This window comes from Aquila chrysaetos, chromosome 2 (assembly GCF_900496995.4).
Source record: "Aquila chrysaetos chrysaetos chromosome 2, bAquChr1.4, whole genome shotgun sequence".
NCBI lineage: Eukaryota > Metazoa > Chordata > Aves > Accipitriformes > Accipitridae > Aquila > Aquila chrysaetos.
The window spans coordinates 19068848-19089955 of NC_044005.1; the positions used below are offsets into that span (position 1 = coordinate 19068848).

The 21108-nt window shown below is 41.7% G+C and overlaps 1 protein-coding gene across 1 annotated transcript in view; it reads left to right on the forward strand.

The window, feature by feature from the left end:
- Positions 1–408: 408 nt before the first annotated feature.
- The window catches only part of FBLN5 (fibulin 5), a 47524-nt gene continuing 26824 nt past the window's right edge, over positions 409–21108 (forward strand). The window contains exons 1-4 of the mRNA XM_030000126.2: positions 409–898; positions 3060–3114; positions 5592–5643; positions 6822–7064. Coding sequence (XP_029855986.1) covers positions 882–898; positions 3060–3114; positions 5592–5643; positions 6822–7064 — 367 coding nt within the window. The 5' untranslated portion in view covers positions 409–881. The remainder of the gene's footprint in view (positions 899–3059; positions 3115–5591; positions 5644–6821; positions 7065–21108) is intronic.

Below are 21108 nucleotides of genomic sequence, written 5' to 3' on the forward strand. Positions count from 1 at the left end.
TCCTTCCTCTTCAATCATAACTGGAGATCTGCAGGACACGTTTTTCCTGAGAAATATTTCATTTCACAAACTGCTTCCTTAAGCGTGGGGTCAATTTAAAAAGGGCCAGTGTTTGTAGACAAGCCATTTGTTTTCCTTTGAATGTTTAATTTGTTTATTCCTGTTTTCAAATAATCCCTAAGCAATATAGTTCCTGTAGCTGCGATCGTCATGAATTCAAGTTATTCATCTCCCAGAGGGTCAGACCTTTCATCAGTATGCCATTGGCACGAAGCAGCGAGTGTTGCATATTCATCGTCCGAGACACCGGCTAGAGGGCCTCCAAAAAGCCTGACTTTTTTTTTGTTCTCAGAGCAAGGAAAACAATCCCTTCCCTTCTCCAGTCCCTTGATAAGGGTTTCTGTCCAATAACGGTGCTCTCTGCTCTGAGGCACATTTAACTGTGAAGTTTGCAGCGGGAGAGGCTTTCCTTCAAGCTGTTAGTGTTTTATCCTGGCAGGCTCCTCGAGGTTGTTGTGAGGAGTCTAGCCAGTTGGTGAGCTTTGTAATCTAAACCAGCTGTCCCAGGCTGAGGCCCCCATTTGCATTGTTTAACATACTTAGAAAATGAAGTGTTCATTTTTAACATTCCTCCTCCAATTGGTTTAATGCTGAATTACAGAAGAGAACTAAGCAAAACCAGGTGCTTTCTCTGTATTCTCTCCAGTGTCTGAGGAGGTACAGACGGCTCCCGATCTTCTCCATTACTTGCTATTTCATTCTTTGGACTATAAATGACTGAGGAACTGAAGTGTTAGCAGAGGGTAATGTTTGGAAAAACTTTCTAGTTATTCATCAGCACAGGCTCTGGTTTTTTCCACCTTTCCCCAACGGTTTTGGACATGCAAGGATTAAAAAGGTAAGTGGTATGCATGAAACTTCTTTACTTACTGAAGGGAAACCTACTTGTGGAAAATATCGGTGGCAGGGATTCGGTATGCCAATCCACTTGCTAAAGCCATTTGCAAAGAGACAGGATCTCAATGGTCAGAGGTGGGGAAAGACGATCTGTCTGTTATTAAAGCTGTGCTGTCTCTGACGAGTTCCTTCTTGATCTGTGCTTATACTCTGTGCTTTAGGAACCCCGGCATCCGCGGGAGTGCTGAATTGCGACAGCAAACAATCCTGCTGGCTACAGTGATTGATTTGAAGCTAATTAGTTACTATTGCAGAAGTTAATTACTAGTTTAAAATATTTTGCCTGCTGGGCAAGCTACTGTGACCCGCTGCATACAGTGTTGATAGGTTGTGCTGTATGTCTATTAATAATTCTTGAGGGGATTTGACATCTAAAGTAATGAGCAAATTGAGATGGTGGTTGCAGGCAGAACACGTATGAGGCAGTAAGGTCAGCCCCCCCCCCCCCCCCCCCCCCCCCCGCAAAGGAAAGAATATATCATCTTGTAACAACGGAAACTAAAGACTGTCTAGAAACGTATGAGTTTTGTCTGACCAGTTTTATAGGGGATTTTGTTAGCGCGCGCTGCTCTGCAATAATGTAGAGCGTAGCCCAGTTGCTAGGTATGTTGACATTCAGCTATAACCTGTTCGATTTCCTTCTAGTGCTGTTCTTGCTATATGCAAAGTAAGTGTGCAATCTTTATATCAGGGCATGCTTTAAAATCTCTTCAAAAAGATTTGAGGAATCAATAAATGAAGTGCAAACCTAAATGGATATACATTGTACTTTGAAATCTTTGCATCCAACTCTAAGGAAAAGTCTGTGCAGAATTTGCCTTCCCTTGTCACTCAAAAGCTGCCAACAAGCACGATCTGTCTCCGCAGCACTATGAACAACCATTTTAGGGTTTATGTTTACTTCTCAGAACTTGTGCCTGTCTCCTCATTTAAAACAAATTTGTCCAAATGTGTCGGTCACTGTTTGTGTGTGGTTTTGTCTGATACATTTGTAGGTCTTGCTCAGCAGCTCAGTTTGCACTGGAAATCAAAGACAGCTCTAAGAGAGAAAGTTGGCAGCTTGCTTGGGTAGCAGAACTAAGGCTACCTAAAATCTCCCTTGCTTCCTGTACTGGCTTTGTGGGAATGTATTGTATACAATTGCCATTCAGAACTAGAATCCAAGATAAGCAAGAGGTGGGTCTAATTGTATTGAGAGGAAGTTTTATATAAGGCAGTGGCAAAACACTGAAATCCATAGTACATAGAAAAAAATCATTTCTTACTGTCCTTTCCTGGTTTTCTGCCTGTTAGTAAATACTTGGATGATCAGACTTTTTATGCTCCAGGTAAGGAGTTCCAAAAATAGCCATAAAGCTCTATTAGGAAGGGATCCTTTTCTTTCACTTGCAGTGAAGAGACCCAGTAAGTCCCACTAGATGCTAAGATGATATAACTGGGGAAGGCTCCATTGAAGATAGCAACTTGTACTAGCTGATGACACTCTGCAAGTGCGTCTACTTGCAGAGCAACGTATTACTCAAGACTGAGTAAAGGGACAGAATCTGGCCCTAAGAAAATGGATTAATCTCAAATACAGTCTCCTGGGGATGAAATGCGGTTTAGCGGTTAGAGCAACTGGCTTGGATTCAGGACCTCCTGCATGACATGTCTGCAGCCCTGCCAATGCGTTGCACTCTGAGCTTAGGCAGGGCCTGTGCTCTGGTTTACCCATCTGTAAAATGTGCATAATGTGCAAGAAAAACTTTTATATTCTCAAAAGAAAGGTGTCAGAGAGGGGCAAAAATGCTTTATCGAATATTGCACACTTGTTCATTAAACAGCTGCTGCACGGGGTGTCATAAAAAGTAGGTTAGTTAATAGACATGTACAGTCTGATTCTGATCCCAGCTGCAGGAAACCATAGTAAAATCAGTGACTTTGAGCTCTGAATCTGGCCCACAGTTGTATTATTCCTTCTCCAGAGGCCAAATTCATATTAGCAAAACTCTGTGGAATACACTGAAGTGTCACTAGAAATTAGCTTGCCCATGTGTATTTAATGCTATGTAATGAGCCTGCATATCAGAAGGTTTTCAGCCTATTTTCTATGCACATTACAGGATACTGACTGCTTTCACACTGGCCGTCTGCCTTTCAAGCCCTGGAAAAGCACAGGTGAGCAGTGCACGCAGAGATCTATGTACTATTTTGTACTGAAGCGCTATATGGCGTGAGATTTAACTGGCTAGCAGGTGAATAGGAAGCTCTGTGGTCTGGGGTTTACATGAAAAGGAAGCTGTGTGGTCTAAGAGTTTAGAGGGGAGAACTTGGAGCCAGCAGGATTCTGGAGTTGAACGTGGACTGAGCTTGTTGACTCATCCTTGCCAGCTCAGCAAAATATCCCTGTAGAAACCTGGACCTCACTGAAAACTTGATTCTGCCTCTGAACTGAACAATTCTGGAAAAGGAAATAAGAAAAGCCATCCCACAAGAGCAGGGACAGCTCAGTTCTGTGGTGGGGAACATCCCCTCTTGGAAAACTTATTCATATAAATAGGCATTTTCTGTGTATAGCAGGATCTTGTCTTAAGACTGTTTAATTTTGGACCGTGATCCTGAATGACTGTATCCTAGTTTTCATTTTAATTTATGGCCGAAACATTTTTGTTCAAGAGGCAGGGCTTTTGAGGGTGGATGGAAGTAAAGCAGTCCAGTTCTTGAAATAGCAGAAGCATTAGTTCTTTGTGTTCTTGGGCTCCATTTGGACTTTAAATTAGGAAAAATGGTTCCCAAAGGCATGTTAAGTTTGGATTCCAAGTTGATACTCCAGATATACTTAGTGTGCAGAGCTGTGTTTCTAAATACCTTTGCCAAAAGTCTCTGAAATGTAGTTGTTTTTTTTTTCTATTACATTGAAAATTTCCTGCACATGGCATGCTTATTGATATTTTTGTGAACATTGGATCTGTATGGGAAATGCTTTTCATGCCCCTGGAGAATTTTTGAGATGTGTTTAAGGGTTTGTTTTTATAATTTAAAAAATATTGTTTCCATTGTGATTTTTATAAAAACAACTTGTAACATAAATTGATTTTTGAAGTCTAAGCAAAAAGCAACTTGAAACCAAAGTGATAGCAACAAATTCTTTCTGAAGATATTGAAACTGGTCAGTCTGACAATATTGGAATCTTTTTTAGAATAAAGTTCTAGAAAGTTGTTGAAACCAGTTCTATGATAGTTTCAGTGCTTCTGAACAATTGCTTACTGTCCCCCCCCCAAAAATTTTGTTAAACACTATCTTAACTTTTCCTATCAACCTAGGTGTAGTCTACACACCACAGCACAGCAAAGAGAACAAAAGGTAGACTACGTACATTCTTTAAAACAGGAGGCTGATTATACATTTTCCCATCAGAATATTTTGGCTTTCCACAACATGATACCAAAACATCTCAGAATGCCAAAATAAATGAAGGCAGAATTCCTTCATACTTGTTTGACACTTTTAGCAGTGGTTTTGTGTAGTCATATGTGCAAGTGACAGATGCAGTCCAAACAGTGCCATATGTTTCACTTCATGTCCCCTCCCTAGTTCCTGCAATGGCCCACTTCCACTGACTTAGTCCTCTAACCCCTTGTCTCCCATCTACAACTTACTACTTTTCCAAACATGAACCAAGTACTTTACTGTTCCACTGATTTCTTCCACAAAGTCCAAAAATAAGTGTCTTTATCATTTAACAACAACAAAAAAGGAAGAATCTTGAAGACACTCCATCCCTCTGCCCTCTGGTTACTTCAGTGGTTCCTGTTTTCTGGATATCACTTGCTTACATTCCTTAGTATAACCTATTTACTGGCAGGATCCTGTGGTTGTGTCAACTGCTTGGCCCGTTCCTCAATAGCTGGAGGCCCAGTTAAAAACTAGGGAGAGCAGGGAATCGTTTTAATGGGCTTTGACACAATCATCACCAGGACTCTTACTGGTTTAGAAATACTGCAGGTCACCGATGAGGTGCTGAAGACTCAAGGTTGAAACCCTGATAAAGACCAGCACCACAGGATAGGAAGGAACAAGGCTTCCAGTAACCTTGCATGCTTAGAACATGTGTCATCTAAAGATTTATCCTCTAAAAATCAAAATGTTTGGTGTAAACGAAAAGCCTTACTTTTATTAAGCTAGTTATGTTTTAACTGTGGCTTCAGTTCAGTCAGATGCCTAACATGTTGAGACGTATGTACTGAATGGTCTATCTGTGGAGTTTTAGAGCCAGTTAGAGAGGTTAGCTAGTACCTTTTAACTGAACCCCCCTGTTCTGGCAAACACAAGACCCCAAAACAGAAGAATGTAACTTCTGTGTTAAAACCTGGTATGGAGCCCATTGCACATTATGCATCGGTTACCCCCCGGGAGAGGAACAGCCTGACACTGTCACCACCTGAGGGAACTACCTTCTGAGTTAAGGGGCTGGCGGATGTGCTGAGCCCCCAGCTTCATGCCTTGCTGACTTTCTTTTTGGGGAAGGGACTTCATCTTGGTGTACTGTAGAGTGCTGAACAATTGTACTAAGCATAATAATCCAGATGAGCATTTGACTCTTGCAACCCTCTCATTTCACAGTTACTGAGTGTCCTTTGTTTTCTCATTCTAGCAACAATGCACTAATGGGTTTGACCTGGATCGTGCCTCTGGGCAATGCTTAGGTAGGACTTTCATTAAATCAATACATTTCAACTGGGGTTCAGAAATCCTGACTTTATTGAGTTAACATTGTGCTGCTGTTAGTATGTTTTAGTTGAAAAGTTCTTGCTGTGTGACAAATATGTGTGTTTGTGTATATGTATATACAAAAATTTATATGTATATATATATAAATATGTGTGTATGTGTTTACATAGCGCAAGTATATACCAATCTTTGACATGTTGACATACTAACTGGCTGTCAGTGCTTCTCAGATAGCAGTGATGCATTTTGAAGGCAGCTCAGTCTAGTTGCCAAATGGCAAGGGTTGTTCACCCTCCTTCTTCTTCTCCTCCTCCAAACTCTAGTATTTACTGTCTTTGTTGGCAGCCTCCACCTGGAGGCTCAGGTAAAGTCTACCACTGCTGAGCGTGTTGAAACTCCAAGTAAATTGTTGAGGCAATATAGGGAAACATGCACTTTGCCCTAGGGCATCTTTTTATCAAAGGCATTCAGTTTCCAGGGCAGCATCTTCTGCATGCATTAAAGTCACTCAAAAAATAAGGGAAAAATCAGCAAAAGATTGCTCGCCCTGTCATAGCAGTCCACTGCTTCTGTGCCCCGAGAACCAGGTGAATGCTCAGTTTGGCTAAACTATTTGTATCTTTCTAAATTTAATTCAGCAACGATCTCAATCGGAGCAAGAAAGAGGCCTGAACCATGTCCCCAGATCTGAATATCCCTAACTTTTTCTGTGGGAGGGATCTCGGGAGTTCCAAATCGGGATCCAAGTTTCACAGCTGGGCAAACCAAACCACCAATGTTTGAAATCCTGATCTGCATGTTGTGGTTTGGACAGACCCTCTAGCAGGAACAGGCAGTAGCATGCTGTAGCCATGTGTAAATCAGTGTTTAAACTGAACATTTATGGAATAACAAAGCAGGCTTTCCCCTCTCCCTCTACCCTCTAATAATGAAGTAAAACAAGTAGAACACAGGATATGTTGAATATATGGGATGTTTCCTGTTTTAGTATGTTCTAACTTCAAAGTGAGGCTCCACAAGGAAAGATTAGCTTTTCCGTTCAAAGACAGTATCAAATTTTTTAGCGAAGCCTTGAGACAAATGTGTTAACTATTTTTTGGATAAGTCCCATTAAGAAGCAATCACTCATTTAACTTTTGCAACTTCCTTCCAGATATTGATGAATGTCGGACTATTCCTGAGGCCTGCAGAGGAGATATGGTGTGTGTCAATCAGAATGGTGGCTATTTATGCGTACCCCGAACAAACCCAGTGTATCGATCACCATATCTGAATCCTTATTCAAATATTTATCCACCACCCCCAGCACCAGGCCCCATTCCTAACTACCCTACTGTTACAAGACCTCTGATCTGTCGATTTGGTTACCAGTTGGATGAAAACAATCAGTGTGCTGGTAAGTAGTAGAAATCTTTATTCTATATTTTTATTTATATTAAATCTTGTCTGACATTGCAGAAACAATTGTCCTGCAATTGTCCTTTAGTTATTGAATCACTCAAGTCCAGTATTTTGAAGTTCAGCTGCTTTTTTTTCAAAGGATGTGAGCTGTACGTTTCACATAGTCATTATTCAATGCAAGCTAAGATACGATTTAGTCCTATTATTTAATCAGGAAACTCACTTTTATGAGAGAAATAATGTTTTTATGAGATAAAGAACCATATGATGGCAGGTGATTTGTTAGTGCATCAACGGCATGCTTTTTATGCTTATGATTCTGTCCTTGAGAGAGAAGATGGCCCTCCATTTGAAGTGTTAGATGGGGACTGAGGAAACCTTGATTCAGTTGTTGGCAGTATGTGACGTTGTTCAGATTTCTGGACCTCCATCTTCCTCCTATAGATGGTATAAATAAGGATTGTTTCCTCCCATGCTTTGCGTTCTTCACTTAGACTATGAGCCCTTTGGAGCACGTTTCTTATGTAGAGGCTGGTACACAACTGTTAGCACTACCATTGCTTTAATGACTATAGACTTCAGCTGAGACTGGAACTCCCTTGTTCAAGGCGCTGCGCAAACACACAGGGAAAGAATCGCTGCCCTAGCAAAGCATTGACGTTGTCTTAGCACCTTGATATTCCCCAATCTCCAATACAAAAAACAAATAACCCTATGAAAAATTTCTTGTGTTGGTAGTTTTTCTACTTTTGCATCTTTTGCTAGATTCTAATTCCACTTACTCCATTTTATACTGTGTTTAACTTAGATATAAGCTGCTCCTGTGTTATTCAAATTTAAGGGAGACTTAGATTATATCCCTTTGGTTTGCTTGCTTTTGATACTGTCATCTTATGAAGGAACGGAGAGAAAATTTTTGAACTAAACGAAAGTAAATTCCACTGGCCAAAATATTTATTTTGATGCCAAACTTGGAATCAAGAGATCAGGATCAAACCGATCACTGGTGGCTGCTCAGGGTAAATGCTGGAGATGTAGTCCACAGGTCTACCACAAAGTTAATCTGTAACCACTACTTATTTCTGTGTCTCAGTTGTCCTTATAATAAAGTGAGGGGTTTATCTGTTATTACATGTAGCTGATTGTCTGAAGGTTTTTATCAAAATCTTTTTTTAAGTAGGACTGGTCTTTGACAAGGAAAAAAAAGCCCAAACCACAGAGATATGAGCTTTCAACAGAGAATTTTGCCTGCCTTTAGACTAAGGAACTGCATTTAACTCAGAACATTTCTTTCTGAATGCTGGTCCAGAACAACACAAGAGCTAAAACTGACTTGTCTTTTGGGCTGATTCTGCCCTATTGTCTGAAATTTCTGTCAGGACTTGGTTTCAGATTATGTACTTTGTTTGTTTCCCTAGTGAGGAGACCATGATGCTTCACGGGAGCCATGAGAGTCTAGATTTAAATTCAGCTACTTTGGGGCACATTTTTCTGTATTTGAATCATTGCCCTCATTACGTTCCAAGGTGGGAAAAATGTATTTTCTAACCAGTGCTAGTATTAATACCTATTGGAAAATTAAAAAAACTGGTTTTTCAATTAGGAGTTTTGAAATCCTGGGATAACTGATGAGTCTGCTGTAGAAATAAGCATGTATACTATCCAGTTCTTTGAAAATTGCAAGTAGTCCTCCTCATGTGAGCAAATTGATCAGCCTCAGTTATTTTATTTACTGATTTGTAGATTTCCAGGAGTGTTTTCATTTTGCTAACTTTGATGTAGATGAATCAGGAAATGGGGCAGGCAGTGGGAAAGATGTGCTGAAATCAAAGGGGAAATGAAACCCCTGTATTTTACTGTGTCCGGCCTGCTGCATGCAAACCATACTAATCAAAACAGGTGGATTTTGGAAACTTTTACAGTGAACATTCCAGCCTGCAAAGGGCATATATGTTCATTCATATCCATGCTGGCAGAAATGTGAGGACTAATGCTTTCTTCAGTCAGGGCTGTTCGCTTCTGTCACTTTAACTTTCAAATATGGGAATTTAATTGTGAGGGAATGTTTGATGAATAGAGACATTAACAAAAATAGATGGGAAAGGACAGACTGCCATTTGAGTACTGCAGTTAGCTGGGAGTAGTTTTTGAAAGTCTACATCAGGTTTGAATTTGGGCAGATGGTGGATTGTATTTGTGTTAAAGGAAGAAAAACAAAGAAAACAAGACCTGTCAGAGCGAAGGGGTCTCTGCTGGGGTTAGATTTCATTTTTCATTTAGTGAAATCCTCTGGAGACATTCACTGTCTTGATGCAGTATTTATTTTTGTATCTGTGTGCCCTAGGATGGAAAGTGTGGATACCAAAGGAAGTGGTACGAGTACATGTCTCACTGCAGTGGTGGTAGAAAAGCCTGATTCCCTGTTTCCAGGACTTCTGGTGCAGTTAAGAGGGTGATGTGCATTTTCATGCTTGAAGGCATTGGAGGCAAGACACCACAGAAACTTGACAGGGTCCTCAGGAGCGACCAAAATTTTACCCAGGTCATTCAAGAAAGTCTGAATCACATGAATCATGGCTCTATACCATTATAAGCTAATTACAAGCATTGCTGATGTTAATGGTATTTCAGTTGCTCTATGCTTTCCTGCTTGTTAGCATTCAGCATGCTTTTAGGATACGAAGCACTTCAAGGGTTAACTTTGTGGTGGAATGGTTGAAAAGAATACACTGGAAGCTGTTTTGCCCAGTAGCTGAGCCACTATATAACTTACAGGTTTGTTATATTGGTGTTCTGGCACCACCTTCCAGCACCTTCTTTCCAAATAAAATTAGTCACAGGTATTTCCATTAGAGATGATGAGACTTTTTGCTACTGACTTCAGGGGAACCAGAACTATTTTAATGCCAATGTTTCTGAGAAATCTCCAGTTTTTAACAGAGTACACATTTTTGTCTGGTCAGATATGGGGTTACAGGTCTGGGCCACATTTTCTATTGCTAGGCCAACAGAAATCTTTACTTTCTCTTTGAATTCCAGTCAAAACAGCTTATTAAACACAGGAACCTTCCCTGGGAGATTTGCAGCCTCAGCTTTGAAGAGCTGAGCTTGTTCAAGAGACTTCCAAAGTGAAACAGGATAAAAATTTGATCTGAAAGCTGTATGAGATTTAACAAGCTCGGGGGGGGGGGGTTATCCCCTTCTTTGCTGGAGCTGACAGAAAACATCGGAAGGCTGCGAGAGGGTCGCTCTGTCCCAGCCTGGCATCTGGCCTGCCTGCCAAGGCTCCACGTTCCCTGGCTCTCAGAGGAATGTGCACCCCGGGTGGTTCAAATAACATTCCCCCTCGTGGGGCTGATATATTCCAACACAGCAAAAAAATAAATATAAGTCATTCTTCTCCCTTTGAGGCTTTTTTGGCCTCATCCTTTCTGGCCTGGATGGTCATAGGCAGGGGTTAGGTGTCCACATTCCTTCCCCATCCTGTTCACCACTCACTCTTAACAAGACTCTTTTATCTCCAGACCTCGTCCTTTGTGAAAACAAAACCTTCCCTGGCACAAGCGCCTCTCAAAGACACCTGTCAGTGACCACTTTGCCCACTCCAGTGTCCTCTGCATGCTGCAGAAATAGCTGTGACCATTTGTGGCAAGAAGCAGAGAAATATTTTAGTGATAATTACTTTTTAAATCTTCTGGAGGTTTGATTCCTGATACATGGTATTTTTACCCCTGGAGTTGCTGAATGCTTTATATCTTGTATGTATAAATGTACTATGTCTTCAACAGCATGAAGTCTGTGTAAACTCATTCCAAAGCAGGTTGGGAATGATTTATAACCACAATTAATGCCGAAATAAAAGACCACATACAGGAAAAAGCAAAGAACATCTAGCGCAAGAGCGCTGCTTGAACTGTTTGTCTTCTAACGCTACTTCTCTATAAATACAGACTGGTTAGTCATAATAATGACTTTTTGTTCAAGGAACTTGGTCTAGTAACTGTTGGCAAGATTAAGCTGGAGTGAAGGCCCATGTTCTTGCATTATATATTCGTAAGCTGAGAGCTCTTTCCAGTTTCCCTTCACTCCACCTTGCTGTTTCCTGATTTACAATGATCTTTAAAACATGCCTCAAAGACAGATCCTTCTGGGCATTGTAGAAAGAACTATAATGGGTGGGCTCTTATTTTTGCTTTCTTTCCCATTAATGCACATGCACAATGTGAAGAGATGATGGGGGTGGGGAGGCATCTAAGAGGGTTGAATGGAAGGATCAGAGAAAGCAGACCACAAAGATAGAGAAGTAGGTATTAGGAAAGGTAGAAGCATAAAGCAAGAGGAGTATGACCGAGAGACAGAAAGAAGGCAGAAGGCCAGAGGTGTTAATTAAAAAAAAAAAAAAAAAAAAAAAGACATAATCTTTGCTTTTAAAGCAAAAACTAAAAGGAAGAAGCACAAAAACAGAGGGAAATGGAAAGATGCTCTTTCCAAGTGTAAGAGAGAATTGTTCTTCAAGGCCTCATCTGTGGAATGGTCATTGCTACAGCTTTCCTCATTTCTCAGAGACTGCCAGGACCTCCTGCATTCCCCACCTCCAGGTCCCCAGTTCTACATTCGTGGAGTGAAACGCCTTTCTTCAAAACATTACCTTTGCACAGATGGGTTTTAGATCATTATCATTTATATTGCAAGCATACCTAAAACCCACATCTAAGCCTGCAATTGTATTGACCTGCCCTGTGTGCAACCTCGTTAAGAACAGCCTATGTCTAGATGAGTTTTCAGGCAAAATAAAGGAACCAGATGTGCATGTCTGGGGAGAGGGGAGGGAAATGAAGATACAGGGAACTGAAAGGAGGTGCCCAGGTCTTGTGGCAGGCCTATGGCTGTGCTGGGGATAGAGCCCAGAATTCCTTATCCAATGGCTTAGCCACTAAGCCAGGCTGCCTCCTAATAGTGACTTTTCTAGTGACCTCTCCGGGCATATAGAAACAGGAGGAAGAAAAGGAGGGAAATGTAGCAAGGAAATTATGCCCTGGAAGGGGTTGTGTAAGGGAAAAACAAATGGAATCCACTCCTGCCATTGCCTTTTTTAACTCTATTTGGTTCAGCTCTGTGTCTTTCCCTTTCCCTCTTGGTCTGTGGGACAATCTCTTTTGCTATTCCAGAGGGCCAGTTCCTGAAGGCTATGTATGGTCCCTGTTAGGGCAGCACTGCCATCATGTCCAAATTAACTAGGAAAAAAAAGAAAGATTGCATGAGAATAGGTTCTGCAAGAGGTTGAGGGCAGCTTCCTGAAAGGATATGTAATTGATGACAACTCCTGATTAAATTAAGGGACATGATGTGTGGCCTTTATTCTTAAGATGGTTTTTCTGTCGGGTTTTGTATGGAGAAAAATAAATTCAGACCTCATGCTGCCATAGCAACAGAAAAGTTGCCTCTGAACCATCTTAAGAAGAAGCTATAGTTGGTGGCTAAGGCTTGGGTTGGAGGATTTGCATTCATTTCCTGACTTTGCCATAGATAAATGTGCTGGGTATTTTGGGGCTTCAGGTCATTCTGTGTAAACTGAAATAATAATTCATTTTCAGGATTGTACCAAGGATAATTTCACAAGTAGATGATAGGTACTGAGATAACTCCTTGACAAGTATCATGTAAAAATATGTAAACAGGAGAAAAAAGGCCCAGTTTAATAATCCTACAACAGTGAAGCTCAAAGTGAGACATGTGGAACTTACTTACTTCCCTAGTGCACTAAACTGGTTGGAAATCACGGGGCACTTTTGTCTATAATTCTGCATAGATCAAAGGAGAGGGGAAGTCCCAGAACTTTATCAGTATCTCCCATTTACCTCAGGAATACCTGTGCTACAAAAGCTTTCAGTGGTTATTTGATCCTGGTGTTTTTCAGTCACCCTCTATTTATGCTGTGCTCATTTTGTGTTTTAGCACAATTCAAGATGGTTGACCCTTGATTATCTAATGTAATGAGACTAGACAAGCCAGGTAAAAAAAACAGGTGGAAAATACAAACTATGTACATTAAGACAGAAAACCATATGCAAGGGGACTAATGGAAGAAGAAGGATCATTAACATCATAGAGTACAGACATACTTAACATAGCCCTATCCTATTGGATAAACCCACATTCTACAGCTCCAGACAAACATAACTGTAATTCTTCTGGGTCCAGCCTCAGTGCGTCTGATCTGATGGCCAGTTCTATTCACAACCCCAACAATCTTCATAACGGTAATCACGAGCTGACCATAAAATGGGTAAAAGGGTACATCTGAAAACACTCACAGCTCCTTCCTCCCTCAGGAAACCATTGCACCAGCATGGAGGATGGGCCAGGGCTGAGGAAAGGCAACATTCAGCTAGTCCCTACAGTAGGGTCCATCAGTAGGGTCATTCCTACAGAAATTTGATCACCAATAAATGTATCCTCCCCCAGCAGAATTTACCAAGGAGAATGAGGGTGGAAATGCTGCTTTTCACTGAAGTGAATCCATTTGTGGTGGAGGAGTTGGCTTGATAGAAAAGGTTGCTGTATGTATCTGTCTGTAGCAGGGTAAACTGAGCCTTCTGTGGCTTGGATTATTCCTTCTTTCATTCCTCACTAAGTGCAGTGTGGGAGGAGTACGGTCTGGTGGTTAAAGCACAGGCGAGTGCTTCGTTTATTTGTGAAGCTTCTACTACTCACAAAGAAATGAGTAAAACTGAACCAAGAAATATAACATGCAAGCCAAGAAGGCTGGCATGTTATTAAGAAAACTGGCATCTCTGTGTGCTAGAATGAAAAATAACAGGCTCCTGCGCATATGGCAAAGTGTAACAGTAAGTGCAAGTCCATCGTTCTGCATGGTCAGTGCATTTAAAGCGTCACTGACTGACTGTATTTATGTGTGATGATGTGAGAAGGGAAAATGAAATAAACACAACTACAGTATAGCCACAACTGAACTTGACTGAACTACAGTCACGGGTAGATAGCTGGATAGTCAACTGGAGACCAGAAACTCTTAGACCTCTGATTACGGTCCCAATTGACTTTGGTGAAGATTTTAGGATCTTGGAGCAGGAGTTCTTGCAATGAATTTATTAGGTTTACATTAATCTGTCTTGAGCCTAAGCCACTGACCATAAGTATCTTATGGTCAGGGAGTTTGGTAACATATTTTACTTCTGCCAGACTCCTGATACGATGATAAGGATTTCCTAGACATCGTGAGGGAAGAATAGACAGCTGGTCAGAAGATCACCTTACGGTTAAAAACTGTGGCCACCAGGAGTGTTTGAATTTGCTTTCAACTTTAGCTTGAGCTAAACTGATTCTGTTTGTGGAAGTGTCTTCACCTGTTATTAGGGGTGATTAAAAGTTTTCTGGTTTCTTCTGTACTGAGGCTGGGAGCCAGGAGGGAAGCACAGCAGCATATAGAGGGGGATCAGCTGAATGAGAAAGTGTCACATTACAAAACGTAGCTGATTCGCATGCAGAGGAGGGTCGTAAGCACAGAAGGGACAATGTCCATGTCTTGTTAGATGTGCAGGCCACAGTCCAGACACAGGAAGGTTAAAATCTCTCTAGATTGTGAACTCTCTATTTCATGACGTGCTTCAGTTTTCCCTCTTTCTTGGAATTGTATGATACTTTGGTATACAAGGAGGCGAGAACCCAGGAATCCCATCTCCCTTGTGCTTTGTAGACTGCAGAGGGAAAGGGTATGCAAGGGAAAGAGGTTTAAATGATACTCTGGGTTTTGGTTGGTTTAATGGCCTTGGTTAAGCTCGGTCTCTGAACTGGGGGTTATTGGTCACCGGGCTCTGAGCCAGATAATACATAGACTTCAGTTGTCACCAAGAGCTAGTTGGCAGGAGGTTATATCTGACTCACTTCAGAGGAGCAGTAATCATGCCCAGCCTGCCATATCCTCAGGCATGTGCTGGCCAGGGCAGGGCTCTCACCCCTGCTGTTAATCTCTGAATGACGCCTTAGTCTTCACTGCTAACAGCAGTTTGATGTGTGGGGCTTTGTGGCCGCCTTGCCTTTATTATGTCTTACTTCCAGGGATTTCAGCAGTGCCAGATCAGTTAAAGCCACTATGTACCGATTAGCTCTGTCTGCTCTGGAGCAGATTTTGTGAGCTTTCCTTTGTGGGATAGCTGTCATGCAAGGCAGTCCCGCCAACTAGACAATTACAGGGCTTAAAAGAAAATTAAGAAGATTGATAGACTTCATGAGTACCCTTCCCCAATCCATTGGTTCTGTGGCATGTTCTCTCATTTTCTTATGGGTGTGTGTTTTGGCTGTGGATGACAGTCCATGCCTAGCTTTCTGCTGGGACCCTCAAGGACTATGGTTGCATGAGTGACGCCTTCTCTACCTCCCTGTGGCATAACGTGCAGAGTTCAGTACATGATAGTGTCTCTCCTTACCTGGAAGGCTTATTTATTTTCAGTGCCCTTCATAGCACCAGCACTCTGCTCAGGCCTATGTTAATTTTTGCATATATTTGCAGCACCCACAGTGCCTAGAGATGGCAGTGTTCTCAATGACTTAAAAGTCACTGTTTTTCTTGGCCTCTCCCTTATATTTTTTGGGTCAGCTTTGTTTCTTTTCGCTTGGTTCCAGCCTGAAATTGGCCATGGTTATATGTCACAATCAAGATGTTAAGCCAAAATATATAGAAAATATTAATTGGCTCCTTTGCCAATATAAATCAGCCAGATGGACCATATGTTTTGCCAGAGTTATAGGCAGAGTGCTGGCATTGCTCCTTTGTGTTGTCCCTAAGACACCGGACCCATGACAGAGCTGCCACGCAGAAATGGAAGAGCTGCCTGATGTTGTGTGGAGTTTAACAGGCTCTGACCCCTTCATCTGCCAATTGACTGGCTTCCCACTCAATGAGATGAGATGATTTTTCAAAGAAAATAAAGCTACCAGGAGATGAATGGGAGTTACACCTCACCAGCCCAGTTCAGGGGAGTAGTTTCAGTGTTCTGCCTCTTGGCTGGGACATGCTGCCTGTTGGGGATGACAAGATGCGCTGAAGTCTATCTTCAGTTTTAACACCAGCAAAACCCTCTCTGCTTTTAGTTCTTTGCAACCGTAACTCATGGTTGCAGGTGCCCTGTGGTATAAGACCACGCGGCAGTGTGAGGAGGATGGTCCAGATGATAGGGCTGTAGTATAGGTGAAAGGACAGCTGAAATGAAAGCCCAGATCCCCAAAGCTTGGTTAGGTTCCTTTCACTGACCTTCATCCTCAGTGGAAGTTTTGCATGTAAATGCCCATTGATCTGGCCTGCAGTCTGCCACAGGCTGCCAGTATGACCTCAGACCTCTTTGCTCAATATTGTTTTCAGAATTGACTACTTATCTGAGGAATCTCAATATCTGAGCAACCAACTGTAAACCCTTGAGGGGTCTAGGTTTTCAGGCAGAGGCATTCAGCACTTTCTGAAAGTCAGGGTGTGTATGGTGTCTTCATTTGGGCACCTGCAAGTGTGTATATACAAACTTATCATAAGTCCTTCTGGAAAATTTCCTTAGCTTTTCTATGGTTCAACTCTACATCAATAACATGCCACTAGAGTGAGAATAAATCTGTTTGTGTTCATGAGGCATTCAGACACTAAAAAAACAAGAAGTGCTTCAGCTAAACAGGGAGAGCCTAGGAGGAGGGGGAGAAGAGAGCATCATAAACTTGCAGGGTCTGAATGAATCCATGATCCACTGCTTGGTCTGACACTAACTGTGTTGTTTGGTTTGGGTTTTGTTTTGGTTTTCCACGAAAAGAATAATTTTAATGTCTGCTTTGTTCTAATATTTTCAGCTTGTTTCCATTTTCTAATTTTTTTGTGTGAGTGAAGTAAAATTCTTGTTTTCCAGCCAGGCCCCTGTGTAAATGAAGCATTAGCTGGTGAGCCGGTAAATTGCTGGTTGGATCAAAGACATTAACTGGTTTTGCGGTACAACCCCAACATACCTATAGGTGATACTGAATGGGAAGATAGTACAAACAGTAATACACAGAAGTCTAGAAAAGCTACAGTTGTGGTCAGGAAATTAAGGGACTGGAAGCCCAGCAGTAGACAAAAAGGTAACCTAACACATGGCCATCTGGTGGAAGATGAACAGTAGAAGGCAGTGATGTCAAGAGCAGTGTAGCATGGGGCAGTTTCTGACAGTGTTACTAAGACTTCTCATCCCAGAACAGAGAGGGAATAGACCTTCAGTATGTTCTGCTGAGAATGGATCCAACATACTGACATTAAGTGTAAGTAAGTACTTTACTACCAGATAAATGTAGATAATCTCAGTAGAGAGCAACAGTAAATTGGGGGCATTATTGAGGCTGACTGATTTTAAAAGTTAAGTATATTGTAAAGCTTAGGGTAAGATGACAGCAATTGAACTGTAAATGTCAGAGAAGCAGAAGTTGTGTATGGTGGGTGGTACAAAGGAATGATTATTCCTGAATAGGGTGTAATTTGCTGAAATGAAGGAAAATTACTTTTTGACTGAACATAGTAAAGCCCTTTATGACAGTGCAGTGTATCAGCAGAATACACTAGGTATGTTGTAGTAGAGGAATGGTACAAAACATATCAGCAGAAACATTTTAAAAGTGCCTGGAACAATTGTTAGCAAGAAAGAGTCTTGCACAAGTTAGGGGTGGGATAGATGTTATCTTTTAAGTATGGTATCTTTAAGTTGCTGTACTTTTGAGTCCTTTGGTGTATTTCCAGTTTCCAGTGTGCACAGAAAAAAAAGAAAGAAAACTGCTTTATCTAACGCTGCAGAGAAAAGTTCATAGCATGGGTAAGAGCCTCCACTCCTTAAATAACAGTTATTGTCACTATGGTGGAGCAATGCAAAGCTGAGATAGCTTAAACAGGTAGCCTGACATCCCCTTTCCGAAGGAGGAATCTTGGAGCAGTTCAGAGTCAGTTTGCCAGACTGCCACGCCTTACTCCTGGAGCAGGAACCTGGCCAAGGAGAGGAGATGTGGTCCGAAAGCTATAGCACGCTGCTAATTTCCTGCTATTGCAAACCCTGTGGGGAATCCCAAAGCAGGCATAGGCTGGAGCAGCCTTGGATCATGCTCGTGTATTTCAGAGGCAGACTACAGCAATATATACAACACTTGTTGCCAGCATATCACTAAGCACTGCATCTGGAGCTTTAATTCAGAAGCAGACTGAAATTATGTTAATTAAAAGCAGGGCTGACTTTGTGATGGAATAGCCCAGAACTGTGCATTGACAGCTATCAGTTGGTTTCATGCAGTCATCCTAGAAGACTGTAGCATGCCAGCTTTAGGAAGGAGGTGTTCTTCCCCGCTAAATCAGTGTTATTTGAAGATAAGGTTTTGTAAAACCTGTATTATGTTATTCAGGTAGTACATTGCATTTTGGGACAAAATTCTCAGTGAAATCAGTGATTTTCTTTTTGGTTTTGGTTTTTTATTTTTGGCTTGCAACATGACTCTTTGGCTCATTGACATTTTTGAGAGGTTTAACTAGTCATAGATGAAAAGTGGCATGAGAGAATAAGACTTTTTTTACAGGGTTACACATAAGACTTCCAACACTGCCTATGATTTTAATTGAATGTCCTGGTTTTGGCTGGGATAGAGTTAATTTTCTTCCTAGTAGCTGGTATAATGCTGTGTTTTGGATTTAATATGAGACTAATGTTGATAACACGCTGATGTTTTAGTTGTTGCTGAGCAGTGCTTACACTGTCAAGGACTTTTTAGTTTCTCATACTGCCCACCCAACAAGAAGGCTGGAGGGGCACAAGAAGCTGGGAGGGGACACAGTCAGGACAGCTGACCCAAAGTGGCCAACGGGGTATTCCATACCATGGGACATCATGCTGAACAAAAAAAACTGGGGAGTTGCCCAGGGGGTGGCGGCTGCTGCTTGGTGACTGTCTGGGCATCGGTCAGTGTATGGTGAGCAATTGCATTGTGCATCACTTGTTTTGTATGTTCTTTTATCGTTATTATTATTTTCCCTTCCTTTTCTGTCCTATTAAACAGTCTTTATCTCAACCCACAAGTTTTACCTTTTTTCCGATACTCTCCCCCATCCCACTGGGGGGAGGTGAGCGAACGGCTGTGTGGTGTTTAGCTGCCCGCTGGTTAAACTGCAACACTGAAAAAAGTGAAAATTTTATCTCCAGGTTCCCCAGGCAATTCTGAAAACCTGACTGTAGATTTGAGCCCAGAGAGTTATGGCATAGATTGGAGAATAGCTCTAAATGTAATTAGCAGCTGACAATTTGCAGTATATCCATTAATGACCCAGCAGGTCATGTGCATCCTGAAGCTGATAAAGGATGCATATTGTCACAAGATACAAAACAACATCACACTCTGCTCCACCAAAATTTCAAGCTGACATCTAGAAGCTTGGGACATGAAAGCATTTCAGAAATATATGATCCATCTGTGGTTCATTCCCTCTGACCTGGGGAGGGATGTGAAATGCTGAATTAAGCACTGTCTGCAGTAATTGACTGGAGATGATTAGAAAGACTACAAATGGTAAAATGCTAATCATGTTAAGGATTTGCTAGGCGTGCTTCTGTGCTGGAGATTGTGCCTTCTGAAATGTGATTGCTCTCTTGCATGACTGTGTATGACCAGAGACCTTGAGGTAATAAGGGACTAATAAAGAAAAGAACTATGATAAAGGAAAAAATGTAATTTAGCTTTTCACTAGAGCAGGCCTACATGATGGAAAATTCACTGGGATGTGCCTTCTGGAGAGTAAGAGCAGCAGTTCACTCCAGGAATAACCACAGACATTAAATGTTCCTGCTGGTTGGGAACATTGCCTTTTTTGTTTATTTATTTACTTGGTTGGTTTTTTTTTTCTTTTAATTACCTAAACAGAACGTGTTTTTTCAGGCCAGGCTACTTGGAATTGAACCATTTGGCTTGGGAATGCTCAATGTGAACATGTGTCTTTCTGAGCTTTCATGGATACTGTAAGAGCTGGTGGGACTGCCTGTGACATTGGTAATATGACTGGCCACGTGTTCAGCCTTTAGTGCTAGTCAGCAATTTCTGAATTCTAGTGCAAAGAAAGTAGACTTACCTTGAAGCTTTGGGGACAAAAATGTGCAGATCTATATGTGTGAGTAGGGCAGTCCTAGTTCTAGCTGTGTTTGTACAGCATCCAATGAAATAGTTCTCCCATCTCAATAGTTCCTAGTAAATTAAGCAGAGATTCACAAAATATTGCCGCTGTGATGAACGGCATTGATTGATAGCGAGGTTTACAACTAATCTGTATATAGAAGCATTCTGAGTATTTTCTCTTAGCTACCTCCAGGAAAGAGTTCAGTGGATTCCTGCTGCCTTCACAGGCACCCAATTCTCCCAGTCATACTGTTTCCCTGGCATAAGAAAGACATGGGCATACTGAAGGGTATCCAGCAAAGGACTACTGTGGTGGTTAGAGGGTGGGAGCACATAACATACATGGACCAGTTGAGAGAAGAGGGTTTACTCTGCCTTAGGAAGATGAGGCTGGTGAGGGAATTGTATTGCTTGCTGTCTTCAACTGTCTAATGTGAGCATGTAGTGAAGATGAAGCCAGATTCATCTCAGAGGTGCACATGGACAGGAACGGGCAAAAGTTGCAACATTGGAAATGATTATTAGATAAAGGAGAAATGTTATCACTGTGAAGGTGGTCGGACACTGGAACAGAGGTTCATAAAGTCTGTGGCTGAAGGTTGTGTCCTTGGAGAAATTCAAACCTCAGCTGGAGAAGGCCCTGAGCAACCTGACTGAATTGCCCCTGCTTTCAGTGGAGGCTTGGACCGGCTGACTTCCAGAGGTCAACTCCAGCATGGCTTGTGCAATGGTTCTGAGACTGCAGTGCCTGAAGTGCAGGAGCCTGTGTCTGATACTGGTTCTAGCCTTTAATTTATCTAAGACTCCCATAAAATGTAAGTGATATTTTCTTTATCACATAGACTTTGAGTTTTAGCATTGATTTTGAA